The sequence below is a fragment of the Podarcis erhardii genome (genome assembly GCF_964252035.2).
Source record: "Podarcis erhardii genome assembly, chromosome: 4".
In the NCBI taxonomy this organism is placed as follows: Eukaryota; Metazoa; Chordata; class Lepidosauria; order Squamata; family Lacertidae; genus Podarcis; species Podarcis erhardii.
The window spans coordinates 56,473,859-56,488,795 of NC_138508.1; the positions used below are offsets into that span (position 1 = coordinate 56,473,859).

The window sequence follows — 14,937 nt, forward strand, 5'->3', positions numbered from 1 at the left end:
GCATCAGTGGAATATTGCACTACAGTGTTAACCTAAAAAATCTCAGAGTCCTCAGTACAATAGGCAAGTTCCATCACATCCACCCTGGCGAGGTGTTGGAAGGGGATTCCCTTCCTCTAGAGTAGCCCAACTTTCTGTAGCATGAGGGGGCAGAGGGAGGTTCCATTTGCACAAGGGGAAGTCACAAACTAGATGCCTCTAGGGCATGAGTGATTCGGGCAAGACCAGCCATTTTTAGATAGGGTCATGGCTGGCATACCAACCTTAGCTGATAAAAGGCTACCTAGCTACTGCTGCCACTTGCGCATCCCTGGTGAGCATCAAGTCCAGGTGAACCCCCAGACTATGAGCTCGGTCCTTTGGAATGCAAGGGCTTTGATGTAGCCAAGAAGCAATGGGTGTCCACTTCTGATAAAGCAGCCTGTATGTTTATCGTGTTCTGCTTCCTTTTCTTGCACAGATCTCGCCACAGTTTTCTAGCTCATCAGAGTCTCTTCAACGTATCTCCCCTGCCCCATCTTTTCACAACGTTAATCAACGTTCACAAAAAGGCACAGCACAGCAATCCCGGACTATTCCTACAGTGCGATTCAGGAGCGTCTCTTCAAAGTCCCACAAATCCAGAGCTCCCCAGCTACGTGGTTCAAAACTGCACCCCCATATTTACCGATCTGATGGCAAACGTCGCTACACCAGGAAGGTGTACCCACAAAGGTGGCAAGCTGGTGGCCAGCATAGATACATGAGGAGGCCAACACACCATCCTGAACAATCAAAGGCCCAAAATACTCAAACTCACCATTCCAGAAAGCAGCATTTGCCTCACAGAGGACAACAGAAGGAGAGTCCACCTCGACAAAGTGAGCCTCACTCCCAACAGAGGCTGCAAGAATTCCAGAAAAAACAATTCTATCCTGGCACCAGGACAAAGGTGCTCAGAGTTCAGCCTCCCCAATAAAGGAATTACTATTATTACTGATGCTGATGGGGAACCAGAAGTCCAAGCCCAGCACATCTGAGGTCTCTGCATAATATTTGGACCAAGAATCTCCCAATGTCCATAAAAATAGTCTAGGGTGCAATCCAAACTTCCCAAACAGGTGGACGGGCAGAAGTGGACCTGTGGATTTCCTGTTAGTGTCTGCAGTGGAAACCAGCAGAAAGCCCTCGGATGGGGTGTTCCATGGATGGTTTGAACTGCCTGGGTTCAACTGGATCCTAGGTTGCCCCACTGCCATCAAATGACAGCATCAGGCCCAATCCAGACCTGATTGCTGCACCACCTCCAAGCTGACACAGCAGCTTTCCTGCCTTATCTTCCACCATTGGAGCCAACTCCTAGGAGCCAAGAGGTCTTTGCTCCCCCCCCCATAAAATATTTGAGGGAGCCAGGCTCCACCCAAGTCGATGGGCATTGCTATTCAAATGGGGTGTGTGCACCACGTCATGTGATTGATTATGCGAGGCGGGGCTTTCCTGGGCCACCCAACATTTTATTCAAGTTGGCACCCTGTCTTCTACTCCATCCAACATATGTGACAGGGCTGTGGAAGCTCCACTGATCAGCGGTTAGGGATAGGGTTGTGCTCTTACTTTTTATTATTATTATTAAGCAGAGTTACTGTTATTTTGCAACTTTTGCATCTCTTCACAACTGTGGAAATGTGAACTACATACTTTGTAATTCTATGCCCACTTACCTCAGTAAGACTTGCTTAATTACTCAATGGGACTTATTTCTGATTGTACTGCTGTTCTTTTTGCCATGAACAAATGAGATTGAATTTTTTATTTTCCCCATCTTTGATTAACAAACTGGGTCCTATGAATGAAAATATGCTTATTTTTCTGAGATGTCTAAGAACTAGTGAAATGAGGAGGGAAAATTCCCATTGAATTCCATAGCATTTAGGTCATGCTTTTAGGACTGTAGCTAATCCTGAAAATTTGATGACACTGAATTTAAAATTGAAATATAAATTTGCTAAATGAAATAAACAAAATGCCATGGTAATTTCTGGACATGTATTTCTGTCCTTTATTTATATTGATACATGATATTATTTATAACATTTATATCCTACTTTTCCATCATGGGCCTAAAGGTGGTGATCATGCAGTTACTGGGGTTATTTTCTCTCCCTACAAACAATAAATAAGAGAGCCATTAGATAACCAAATCCCAAATTAAAAAGCATTCAAAATGTTTGCCAGATAGAAATACATCCACTCCGTTGTCCTAATGAATTTATAACATAAAACAAATTAGACAAGTAATTAAAGGAGAAATTAATGCATTAAAAGGGAAAATGGAATCATGAGGCTCAGTCACTTTTGTAAATGGACCTATTAGGATTTATTGAATGAAGGAGAAAATAGCTGACAAGCAAAATGAGCAGGGTGGGGGAAGGATCCAAAATCTCTTTGTGCGAGGACCAGAAGGGATCCAATACGAATGTAGCAAGCAAGAGGAAGACGAAGGTGACAGAATTCTGTTGAGGGACATATTTTTTTAATTCAGTAGAGTGATGGGAGTGTCTTGCTTATTGTGCATTAATTAATTAGTTCCCAACTACTTGTTAAAGCCAGATGGTCCACTAGACAAACATAAATGTAAAGGACCCCTGGATGGTTAAGTTCAGTCAAAGGCGACTACGGAGTTGCAGCACTCATCTCATTTTCAGGCTGAGGGAGCCAGCGTTTGTCCACAGACAGCTTTCCTGGTCATGTGGCCAGCATGACTAAGCCGCTTCTGGCACAACAGGACACTGTGACAGAAGCCAGAGTGCATGGAAACACCATTTACCCTCCTGCTTCCGCAGTACCTATTTATCCACTTGCATTGGCAAGCTTTCGAACTGCTAGGTTGACAGGAGCTGGGACAGAGCAACGGGAACTCACCCCATCAGGGGATTTGAACCGCCGACCTTCCAATTGGCAAGGTCAGTGGTTTAGACTCCAGTCTACTGAGGGGGCAGTGTGTTGCCATTACTTAGAAATGCCACTGCTGCACCAAACCCAGAAAAGATGGGTCACCCTGTGGCCAAGGGAAAAGAGGAGAGGTGAATGCAGGTGGCAGAAAAAGCGAATGGAACCAGAAGGGGAGATAGGAGTGATTATTTAGGAGTGAACAGGCAGCCCTGTTCAGGGAAGTTTTTAATCTGTGATATTTTAGTGTATTTCTGGTTTTTATGGAAGCCGCCCAGAGTGGCTGGGGAAACCCAGCCAGATGGGCGGGGTACAAATAATAAATTATTATTATTATTATTATTATTATTATTATTATTATTATTATTATTGCTAAGCAGGTGCCTATGACAGTGCAGGTAATCTAGCTTTCCAACATAGGTAAAGGTTGCTTGCATCTGAAAGATCAGCCCTCAGAATTTTGGCTATGTAACGATCAGGACCAGCCGTGCCATTAGGCAGAATGCTGCAATCACCCCATGCAGCAAATACCTTCTGCCCACCATTCTTCTTGAACTCCTTGCCCATTTCCCCCTGGCAAAGAGCAGGGGTGTGTCTGCCACCCAACCTGTCCTGCACTCCCTAAGCTACTGAAATCTTCTAAGTTTCACTAGTTGGAGGCTGCTATCCCATTCCTGTGCTGGTCAGCGTCTATACATGGTGATGGTAAAATTGGGCATCTTTACTGCAGGCAGCAAATATCTTTGGCTGGTCCTGGTAACAATCACTGCTATTGTCTCAACAAATTATGGGCGAGAAGCTGAGGAAGAGAGAGGGAATGTTTGAAAAGGAACAAAAATATTGAGTTACCATTTAATGAAAAGTCTAGTGAAAACGTTGCCAGCAATTGACTTTACAATAAGAATGAATCAAGGCAGAATAGTGTATTGATAAATGAAGGACACTGGTAATTAAAACTGGAGAGGGTACAGTTATACTAAAAGCAGTTGCAATGAGAAGATATCTGCCCACCCTGTCCCAGGAACAAAAAGTTAAATGTTTGTCTTAGATAAGGACACAATGGTGGTGAAATGTCATGGTTTGCAAGGAGACTGTTCTGCACCATACAGTATCAACTGGGTGGATGTTGTGATGCAGTTCTTAATGGCTTTAGAAGGAAAATATGTTTCTTTTTAAAAAGATAAATAAATATTAGTTTTAAATTATTATATGATGCTTTATAACCTGCTTTGAGGAGCATTTGGTGGAAAACTGGTCTGTAAAAAAATATCTAAATACATATAAGTATAAATGGAACATCTGGATGAGTGTTCTGTATGAAGTCTGATATATTTTAAAATAAACACAGTAAACATGAGTTTAACATAATGGCTACCAATCAGATGATAAACAAGTTTTGAGTGCAATATTAAAGGCAAAGGGCTGCTGATATGTAGTTTATTTTATTTTATTTTAGTTTAGTTTAGTTTAGTGTTCAGAGAGCAATGTGATGTCTGTGACCCAGTTCCTAGGCTGAGAAATACAGAAATCTCCCTTTGGTCCAGTCACCACCTGACATGCAGCTCAAATTTATATTTGCTGTTCCTGCACACTTAAAAAATAAATAAATACAGGCACATACCAGGATGTATTCAGAGGACTCTGAACAAAGCCACACACCCATTCTTAGAGAGAAACAAAGGAATAGAAGAGTAGGCAGAGGAGCTAACAAAGACTCAGAAATATAATCTCATGGTTTACAGAAAGGCTTACGATAACAATCTTCCAATAACATTACTGCCAAATTTAATATGTTGTTCAGTTCATTACAATCTTTCTCAGATTTGGCCACTAGCCACGATGGTGGAATACAAAGGCGGGGGGCGGGCACATTTTGGGGGGAGAGAGGAAGTAAAAGAGTTCATGTTTTCAAGAAATAGTGAATTATCTTCTGAGGGTGCAGCATCTGCTGAAACCACTTTATTTAGAGGAACATAGTCATGAAACCCTGTTGGAGTTGTTCTAAAAGCTGCTCACTGGCTCACACAGCCTCCTGAAAAGAGTAGTGGTCTTAGGAGACTGACCTGTTGTTGCATCACTGTGTAAGGGGAACTTGCCCATCCTTTTCCCGACTGGGAGCAAAGCCCAGCTGCAGTGCTGAAGCAGCTTTTGTTATCAGCTGCATTGTGCAGCAGGGATGAGGCAGGGACTAGAAAGCTGATGCAACTCTATTTGCTGAGCGTGATTTAGCAATTCTCTTCCACACTCTCCTGCAGCATCCTTTCTAGCCACAAAAGAGAAGCGGAGACTTGCATAAAAAGACACAGTGGATAAAATGACCACCTTTGCCTCACATGCTAACGGAATCATACTTAATCTGCAGCATTGCAAAGTATTTGCTTATGCTACTGTAGCATGCCAGTCCATATGACTGTCTGCTGCTTGCACTCCTATATCATATAGGCCCCGTTTGTATGCCACACTAAACCATGGTTTAGCAACATATACTCAGGTATAAGGGAACTGCTGTGAGCCTCAAATTTGTGCTTTACCTTCTCCCAGGGGCGGAGGAGGGGGTGCGGACCACCCCGGATGTCACCACTGAGGGGGGTGACAAAATGCTGAGCGACACTCATCGCGGGGCCTGCAGTGCACCCGAGCCACACGTCTCTCCTGGGAGAGATGCTGTGGCTTGGGCGGTAGCAGGCTCTGTGCTGCCCCAAATGGTCTGCCCGCCACCTCCCCCTCAGCTCTAGGGCAACTGAGGGGGAGGAGGCAGGCAGACTCTGGAGGCCCCGTGGAGCATCCTGCCCTGGCCGGCCCCACCCATGGGCCCAGGGCGCATGCGGTGCCCCTGGCGCCCAATCGGTTTGCTCTGCCACTGCCTTCTCCTTCTCTGATGCAGCAAGGTGGAGAACATTTGGTTTTACTTTACTTTAAAGTCAGCTTTTTGTGTCATCTCGACCAGAGATTGTGGTTCGTAAAAAACCTGGTTTGGCTTAACAAACCAGCTTCAGAAACCACTGTTGGGACAACTCAACCACGTGAGATTCAGAGAAGCAGCAGTCAAAGTCTTCCATCTGACCAGTGAGTAGAGAAGAGGGAAGCGGGGCTTACAGCAAGTCCATCTTGCTTGTGAACAACTGGCTAAATCACCACCTTAATTTCCAATAAGTATCTATACATACAAATTTGCATATGCATATCAGTGTATGAACCTGTGCCCCAATACTTCATAAGTATTAATGGTGTATAAGAGTCCCATCTTCTATGACAAAGCCAGATTAAATGTTTGGTGTTGTACAAACTCTCACTTCAAGACGTTGTGAAGCAGAAGCAACTCTCGTATCACTGATCAGCAGCACCTCTGGCTGTTAGTAAAGATAACAAATGCGTAAACACACAATTTCTTACCCTGAAATTTCCCCAGCTTATTTTTTATTTGAAGTGCATAACAACGGATAGGATTTCTGGTTTGTCTCACACTGCTGTAGCATCAGTGTCTGAGGAGCCGCCATCTGGCAAATTAAAAGTTCACAACTCTGTGCCGAATAACAGATGTGCCCATATCATGCATCTCATAGGTGTCATAACAGGAATTATGGAATGCTTACAGTAGCTGAAATCCTTGTCTAACTGTCTGAAGATCAGCTGCACACATCCAAGTTTTGAGATGAGTAGCCCTAGCTGCACATGCTTAGTTTCATCTGGGCTGCTTCTACATCTTTGCAACTTTCTGTTGTGATGCTAGACATGAAGAGACACATTTCTTTGTCCAGTCAACCCAACCTTACATATTGGTTGGTATTTAGTCAACTCATTTCTTGCTATATCCTTCAAGACAAATGGATGAATGAAGCTACTGGCTCTGAAATGGTAGGGGGTATTGGGCCATCTTTCAAAACCATGGTATAGCTGGATAATTTTACCAACCTGCTGCTGGGCAACAGGGACCACCCTGCCTCTGTCAGGGACATGGAGCAATCACATGCTTCTTCTAATGTAGTAAGTAGACCTTTCTATGGTTTCAGGTCCTACTTTTTAACATAAAAGCACTTTATCATATGAACAAGGTAAGGCAAACTGTTGTTTACTGTGGCTCTTGCATTTTGGAGATAGTTACCTTAAAATGCCGCTTTTTAATGAAAGCAAAATCTGGGGTAACTTTGAAGCTGCATATGTGCTGAAGGCAGTCTGTGGTCCTTTCTGTTCACAGGGATTTCACTCATGACTAATATATTTTCACTTTTATAGTCTGTAGTGCCCAAGGCTATATGAGCAGCCCAATATTTTACATTGCTCTCTCATCATCTACCTGACCTCTGTTCTTTGCTTATTACAAAGGCTGCAGATGGTTAGAAAAATTTGTTTTCAGTTAACATGTTGGGATCCTCAGCTTGGTCGCGTCCCTGATCTATTATTTGGCCAACATGCATTTTATTTTCGTTTATAGTTTACGTTTTTATGATTAAGAAGAAAAATGGTAAGAAAGGGGAAGAAAGAGAATTAAAGTTGATTCCTTCCTTTGGATTTTGAGTCTTGAGTCAGAACAACTTTAAGATTATCTGGGAAACTGTTGGTTTGGTTTCATTTACCCAACCACTTCATTTTGTTATAAATTTGACCAAATCATATCACAATATTCTGATACAATATAGTTCTTGTCTAGTGTGTTTTGGGATGGCAGCTTTAGCTATGGCGAACTATAACTGGGTCAGGCTACTTGAGATGGATATAATTTCGAAATGTTTTACTAAAATACTTTTATCTGTGCCATTTATAGGTTTCTTATAATGGACGTCATGATGGAGTGCAGCCCTCAAGAACTACTGCTATCCCAATCAATCCAAGAAAAATCAGAAATGTGACACACGTATAGGAAATCGTTTTCTCTGGTCTTTGTTCGAGTCCCATATCTTCCAAAGCACTTTCTTTCCTATTCTTGGTGAATTTTGATGCATCAACACAAAGATTCGACAACTTTGCAAGATCTGTATTCTCCTTTGTTTTATCTGAAAACCATCAAGTACCACTCACAGAGGAAATTTAATTAAGGAGGCATTGCCTGTTGTCTTTTTCTACACCTGCCACTTAGAATAAAAAGAGTGACACTCCCTCCACCTTTAAATACTCCTTTTGTGTGATGAATAACTCTAGCAAACGTGAAAGCACCTTCAAACTATTGGTTGATCCAATAGAAGATTTCATCCTGTTGATACTTTTTGAAAATAAAAGCATTTACCACACCGGGAAAATGACATTTTTTAATCTCAGCACAGAAGCTTTTATTCCTCACACAAAGTGGATAGAACTGATGTAGCAACAAGATAAAATCAGGCACATCCAGCGATATCTACCAGATCACAGGACTGAACAAGTGATGGGGGCATGAAATTACTACCTAAGCTAAAGCTGAAGTCAGTTCATGAAGATTCGTATGTCTCAATAGTTAGTCAGTTTTGAATCTGCCTCATACAGAGCTGTGATGCTTGTCAGCTTAAATGCTTGATATTAATATTTCTAATTATATTTCTAATAAAGTGTCAGGAGCTTAGCAGTCCCAAGATATTACAAACCACTGCTCCAAGGGAAAATGTGTATTTGATTCCACTTTTTAAATTTAACTTATAAAGCGTGGCTGTCTTGCTTCAGTGCTCATTATAAACATATATTGAAACATTTAAAAATCAATAAAACACATTTGAAATGTCTCTCTCTCTCTCACCCACCCACCCACCCACCCACCCACCCACACAAACAAACAAACATACATGATCCTAAGTGCATTTATTTGGGAGTGAAACTCATTGAAATTAATTGCTTTTGTTTCCAAGAAGCTGAATTTATGTCGAAGTGCAGAAGACTTTTTTTTGTGACAAACAATTCCCCCCTCTTGTTCAATGACTTCTAAAGACTTTGCATAGAATGTAAGAGGTTTTTCTCCACCCAATCAATTCTCTGTTGGTGCCATATTACGCAAATAAAACATACGGTACATAATTTCTGCTGCATGTGTGTATCTTTCTGCATGTTTTCAAGAGAGGGAAACACACTGGAGTAATCTGCTATTTTATATTTTGTAAATTTCTATTGTTCTGGGGAAGATTAATTCATGGAAGCTGTCTGATTTATTGAAATCCTATGCCTAATTCAGCAAAGAACTGGGCAGCAAGTTTCCCCCCACCTTTTAATCTACATTTCTTCACAGAAATCAACAAGCTTATGGAAGACTTAGGGAGACTTGTTGAGCACAGGAGTTCTGAGGCAGTTATATCCTTTAGTTACCAAGATTTACAAAAGAATAGGGTGATCCAGGAATGGCAATTTCTGTAGCTTTGTTGTCCTGTTCCTGCTTAATGAAAGAAGCTCTAGACTTTGTTTGCAGTTTAAAGCATTTCTTGTCTTGAGGGACCTCAAAATCTCAGAGCTCTCCATAGCCAATTGATGGATGATACAGAACTGCTTTGATTAGATTAGAAACCAGAGGAAAGTTGGGCATGCTTTTTGATTATTTCAGAAGGGCCTATACTAGTGCCCTAGAGCCAGGTTTGACATTTCCTTGTCCTTGCCAACAAAGGGTGTTAGTGAAAAATGTTCAGGTGTATCTTGTTAGTTTCCCAGGTCCCTACTGGCCAACTTCCTAGACAAAATGTAGCCTTTTGAGCTGATGCACTTTGGAGGGACACCTGAAATGGTCACCAGACATTGCATAGGAGACTTGCAGAAGAAGCCAGATTTCTTCCCAGCTGTATTATCCATCCCAGCAAAACCAACCCACTGCTGGTGGATGGAGTACAGTAGCCTCTTACTGATAATCATCACTTTAATGTATTAAATTAGCCTGAAGTTATTGCTAATTCTAAAATGGTATGTGTGTACAAGTGTGTTTTTACCACATGCATAAGTTGGTTACACACTCCAGGAACTCTGATTGCTTGTTGCATTGTATGTACAGTGATGTACTTTTATTTGCTGTTAGGTTTTTTTTAATGAAGCATTTATACTATGGGCCTTGGTAATCTCCCATTCTTGTACTATGGTCTGCATTTTTGCAATCTCAGAGGAGCTCCTGGTGGGCTACAGGGACACCAACCTTTTGGGGTCAATGGGCACATTTGGGAGCATATGCATATACCGCTCAAAAATGCACACACCAGAGCCATGCGTGTATACATGCACACTCACCCCCCCCCCAAGCAATTAGGCTGGGGGGGGGACATTTTAAGCTGCACTTTTGCAGAAGCTAACCCTCCCCCCGGCGCACAATAGGCTTCTATAGGACCAATTTCCAAGTCTAATGGAGGGGATTTTCAGCAAGGGTTGTCAGAGCTGGGGCGGGAACAATTTATCCATCCTCAATTGTGACCCCCCCCCCAACCACACCATTACACATAGGCTTCAAAGAAGCTTTCTATTATAGACAGTAGAAGACGTCTTTCAAGCCTTAGTGTAGTGCATAGTTTTTTGTTCCCAGACTGTGCGTTTGTGTGTCCTCACCCCACCCAGCAGTGATCCTCCCCCAATGCAATTAGGCTTGAAAGAATTCTTCAAGAAGGTTTGCTTCAAGCCTAATTGCTTCAAGTGTTTCATAGCCTGTGAACCCCTCAAACATCTCCCAACCTAATTAGACTTGGAAAAAAGCCTTCTGTTGGTTACAGTGGAAGACTTCTTTCAAGCCTAATTACAACAGGAAAACAAGATGGAGGAGGAGACACTGCAGGCACCTGTGAAAGTCTTGTCAGGTGTATGGGTGCTGCATTGATGTCCCCAGGGCTACTATGCAATATGGAAGGCTCCTATCAGCTTTGCTGATCACAATTTTTGCAAGAGTATTTATGTACTTTATGGTGTGGTTGCTTTGTACTGTTTTCCCCTCTCCTTTGCTGAAAACAAAACAAAACAGGATTGCTGGGAAATACTGTTAAACCACAAGCTTTAACTCATGAGCTAGAGCACATAGACACAAATGTCCCATAACCATAACAAGATTTCAGTCCTGCATAAGCTTACCTCAATTTTCTCTCTTCAGTTTTGTATTTCACATAGAATAAGATTACCTTTCCTGAATCCTCTGACTCATACCTGTTTAAAAATAGCAATGGCTTTGCACAGAGGTGTCCCCCCCCACACACACCTTGACAGCCGAAAGAAGCATTGAATTTGAGTGGGCTGCTAAACTTAATGGATGTACAATTTCAACATTGCTGGTGATTGCTAATCACAATATTGACAGTAAATATTTAATTGCTCATTTTATAGGACAAGGCCTCAAGCTATACCTCATTTCCAATATTTATGGAGTGATGGGGCAAAAACCTCCCTGGACTACCAGTGATAAAGTTGACAGTTTAAACAAAATTCTTATAGCAAGTTTTGTAGAATGCATTCATCTTGTCTTGATATTAGTTATACTATCTGGTTCCCTATATGATAGGGTTTAGGGTACTGCAGCTACAGCTGAATTGATTCCTTGAAGTTAAAAGGTTAATCTCATTGCTTGCTCTGGAGTGAGTTAGCTGCCAAGGCAGAAAATTCATAATGTTGGAGTGAAGGCCATGAGGGAAAATAACACATATTGTATCGAGCACCTCAGCAATTTAAGCACAACATTGTGTTTATTGATTTCACTTTTCCATAAGAACCAGGGGAATTTGTAACACTATGCTTCGTATATATTTTACATTCACTTATTTTAAGAACAGAGTGTTCCTTCCTACTAGGACACAGCCAGGGGCTATACATTATTTCTATTAGTAATTGTTATGGATGCTTTTGGAGTAAAAGGATAGTCGCATCTTCAGACAGCAAAAGAAACTTAAATACCCATCAGTAGGCAATACTTCTCAAAAAGGAATTTTGTCCTGCAAATTATCTTCCAATAGTAGATGTTGGGACCCTGGTATCCAGATAAATCAATATCACAATGAACTTCTGCTTGATTATTATTCAAATTTTAAAAACTGGCCACTATCAGGAAGTGTGGATGAAAGCACAATTAATTATCTTTGGAAGAACCTGTTGGCTTCATGGTGTTGGGCACATAGCTTCAGAAAAGATAAAATTTAAGTGTCAAATCCATGAAAGTTTGGTCACAGAGCAGTTGGGATTAGTGGTATTGCTTTGGTCTGTAATTTCAGGGGTGGGGTGGGTGGATGAGGGGGCTTCAAAAGTTGTCTGAAGGTTTCTACTGAAACCTTCCTCCCCACATCTTTACTAGAATGACTAAAAGAATTTCCGCAGCCCATGGAATTTCCCTTGACAGGGGGGAGTGTGGTATAACACATGAGCCGTGCAAAAGGTTTACAACATTCCAGGGGGCAGCTTTTCAAAGTAATATGACTATTTCCAGATCTGCAGTACATTTATCAGATCCCCAGATGTGCCCACTGTCACTGATATTTGAAAGAACAACTAACACTGCACCGCATATGGAAGTGGTGACTTTTTAAAAAAATTGGATCTGCCAGGCTTGTAATTTGCTAAAAACTGGAAGGTGTTGGGTACCACCTTGCTGGACAATTGGTGCAGAAAAGTCCAGAGATTGGCATTAATGGGAAAAAACCTTACATACAAAGTTAGAGCTGTGAAAAAAGGAAATGGGCAATTTCATTCCCCTTGCCAAGAGCCCTTGGAACTGTAGTTTGTTAAGGGTGTCAAAGAAGAAGAATAAGTTAAGGGCGCTGTGAACTATTGCTCTGTCAGGGGAAAAGTAAAGTTCCAGTGTGTGTGTGTGTGTGTGTGTGTGTGTGTGTGTACGCACGCACGCACGCACACACTTTAAATCCGTGGTGAACAGGCAGCCTAAATTTGTGTCAAAACCACAGACTTCTATTTGCTATAGCAAATCTTATCCTGATTTGTGTTTTCGTCAATTTCTGTTACTGTACAAGAGTCCTTCAAATAAGAGGGCTGATAGCCATAAAACAGGGCACATGGTGACCCTAGATTTGGGTTCATTCAAAGAGAATGCAGACCCCTAACAGAGATAACATTTTACCAAAACTGAATGGAGGGGGGAGGCCCAAGGTGCACACACCCACACAGCAGTTTTGGTTCAGCCCCATGCAGAATTGCAAAATGCAACACACTGTTCTGATTTGATTAAGAACTTTGAAGGAATGGACTCAAAGAAAACCCTTGGCCTTCAAAGCCTTTCAAAATATCTGGAGTTCTTTCTGTTTACTTCAGTGGGCTTTGGGCCAGTGTTTTTATTAGTAATCACAATAAAGTCTGCACTCAACACAGCGGATTGTGATGAATTGCCAAACAGATTCTTTCAGGCATGAGGAAATTAATTTTTTAACAAAATCTCTTCTCAGGACATTTTTCAACTATTAGGCTTTCAGCAACATTTTAAAAAAATAAAAATAAAATAATTATCCAGTTGCATCTCTCTTTGTTTCTGCCACGGTTGCTCATATCCAAAAGAATTTCTATGACTCCAGGAAATTTTAAATTAGCTTTGAGCTCCAGAGATTGATCTGTAGCTCCACTAGCCAAGAGTGTTTGTCCTTAAGGTACCTTCAGGTAATTCTCTAGGTACCTTCAGGTAATTCTCCAGTTCAGATGGAGAACGTGATCGCTTGTTGTGCTAGGCCCATTCTGCAGTAAGGACCACTGCATGACCACAAATGAGTTATCTTTTAAATCAGCAGATAAGGAAAGAGGATTGAAGAGGTCCATGTCATGGACTGGTTGGGAGCAGAGGAACGGTGAGAGGAACCAGCTGGGGAACCACCAAGGGAACAAGGCTCAGAGCCTGGGGAGTGGTGGTGGGACAACAAAGTGTGATCAGAGGGCTATATTGGGATGGGTGAGAAATTTGATTAAATTCTCTTTTAAGGGCAAACCTACCTTATTTGCGAACCAAAACACTGCCAACTTTCAAATTCTGCACTTCTCCAGTTTTTTGCAAGGTGGTTTGCCAGTAAGGTAATGTTTACAAAAATGCATATACAATGGGAAAGTGTGCATCAAAAGTTAAATATAAGCAAAAATAACCCCAAAAAAGTATATTAGAAAGAATATGCTTTTCACAAATGTGTATAATCAGGCAAAATTACATACAGATATGTATATATTAGTAGACATTTGTGTGGAAATGCTGATGTATTTTCATGAGGACTTTTAAAAAAATTGCAAGCTGGAGTGGAAATGTGGAGAATTGAGCTTAAGACTGGGAAAATGAGTAACTGAGAGAAACCAAAATTGACAGATTTGTCCATGGTTTAGGTTTCCCACTCTCCAGAGCATCCTACTATATAGTTGCAGTTCTAGGCTGCAAACCCTCTAGTGATCATCTCATTTTCATATCTCAACACTGGATAGAAAGGACTCAGGGAAATTCCTAGGCGGACTTTGTGGCCATAAGGCATCAAGCACCAAGCCAAATAACTACAGCTATACATAGGAATTAGGTTACAATGGTAATTGCATTTTTTCTAGGAGTAAGACCAATTGAACAAAATGAAGCTTGAGTTGACATGCATAGGATTATGCTGATATGATTCTTTCTAGGTTGTGGTTGTTGTTTTTTGGCAAAGTACACTAGTTTCAAAAATGTGCTATGTGGAATTGCAGGACGATGTAGAAATAATAGATATCTGTAATGAAATCTATGCCACTTGCCCTTCTTTGTCAACCTGCCAACAACTTTTGCCCTGTGTAACACATGCTCTTCAATTACCCACCACAATTAACTGAATCAGAAATAATTAATGAAGACCTTTCAAAGAACCCTGATAGGGCCAACACCAATCTTGCCATATTATGTGGTCAGCAAATTTATAGTTAATAGGTTTGATGTCCCTTAAGGGTCTAGCTAGAGTGGTTCCTTTACCAGAGAAGGGTGGCATTAAGGATCTCATTTTGCTTCTGATATTAAAGAGACATTCTGCAACAGAAACCGAAAACCCAATGGGCTACAGTTATCAGTGTTGCATTACAGTGATGTCCATCTGTTTGTTATTAGCTAACTCAACAGCTTAATAGGATTGCTTAACAAACCATACATACTTTCACCTCTTGCTT

General features: G+C 41.4%; 1 protein-coding gene across 3 annotated transcripts in view; it reads left to right on the forward strand.

The window, feature by feature from the left end:
- IGSF5 (immunoglobulin superfamily member 5) overlaps nt 1-8,898 on the forward strand; it is a 41,381-nt gene extending 32,483 nt beyond the window's left edge. For 2 of the 3 annotated variants that reach the window (XM_081859371.1, XM_081859370.1), the window contains exon 9: nt 461-2,022. In XM_081859371.1, the coding sequence (XP_081715497.1) occupies nt 461-958 (498 nt within the window). In that variant the 3' untranslated portion in view covers nt 959-2,022. Of the gene's footprint in view, nt 1-460; nt 2,023-7,690 lie in introns of those variants that run through there. The other variant, XM_081859372.1, reaches the window with a different exon arrangement.
- Nucleotides 8,899-14,937: the final 6,039 nt, after the last annotated feature.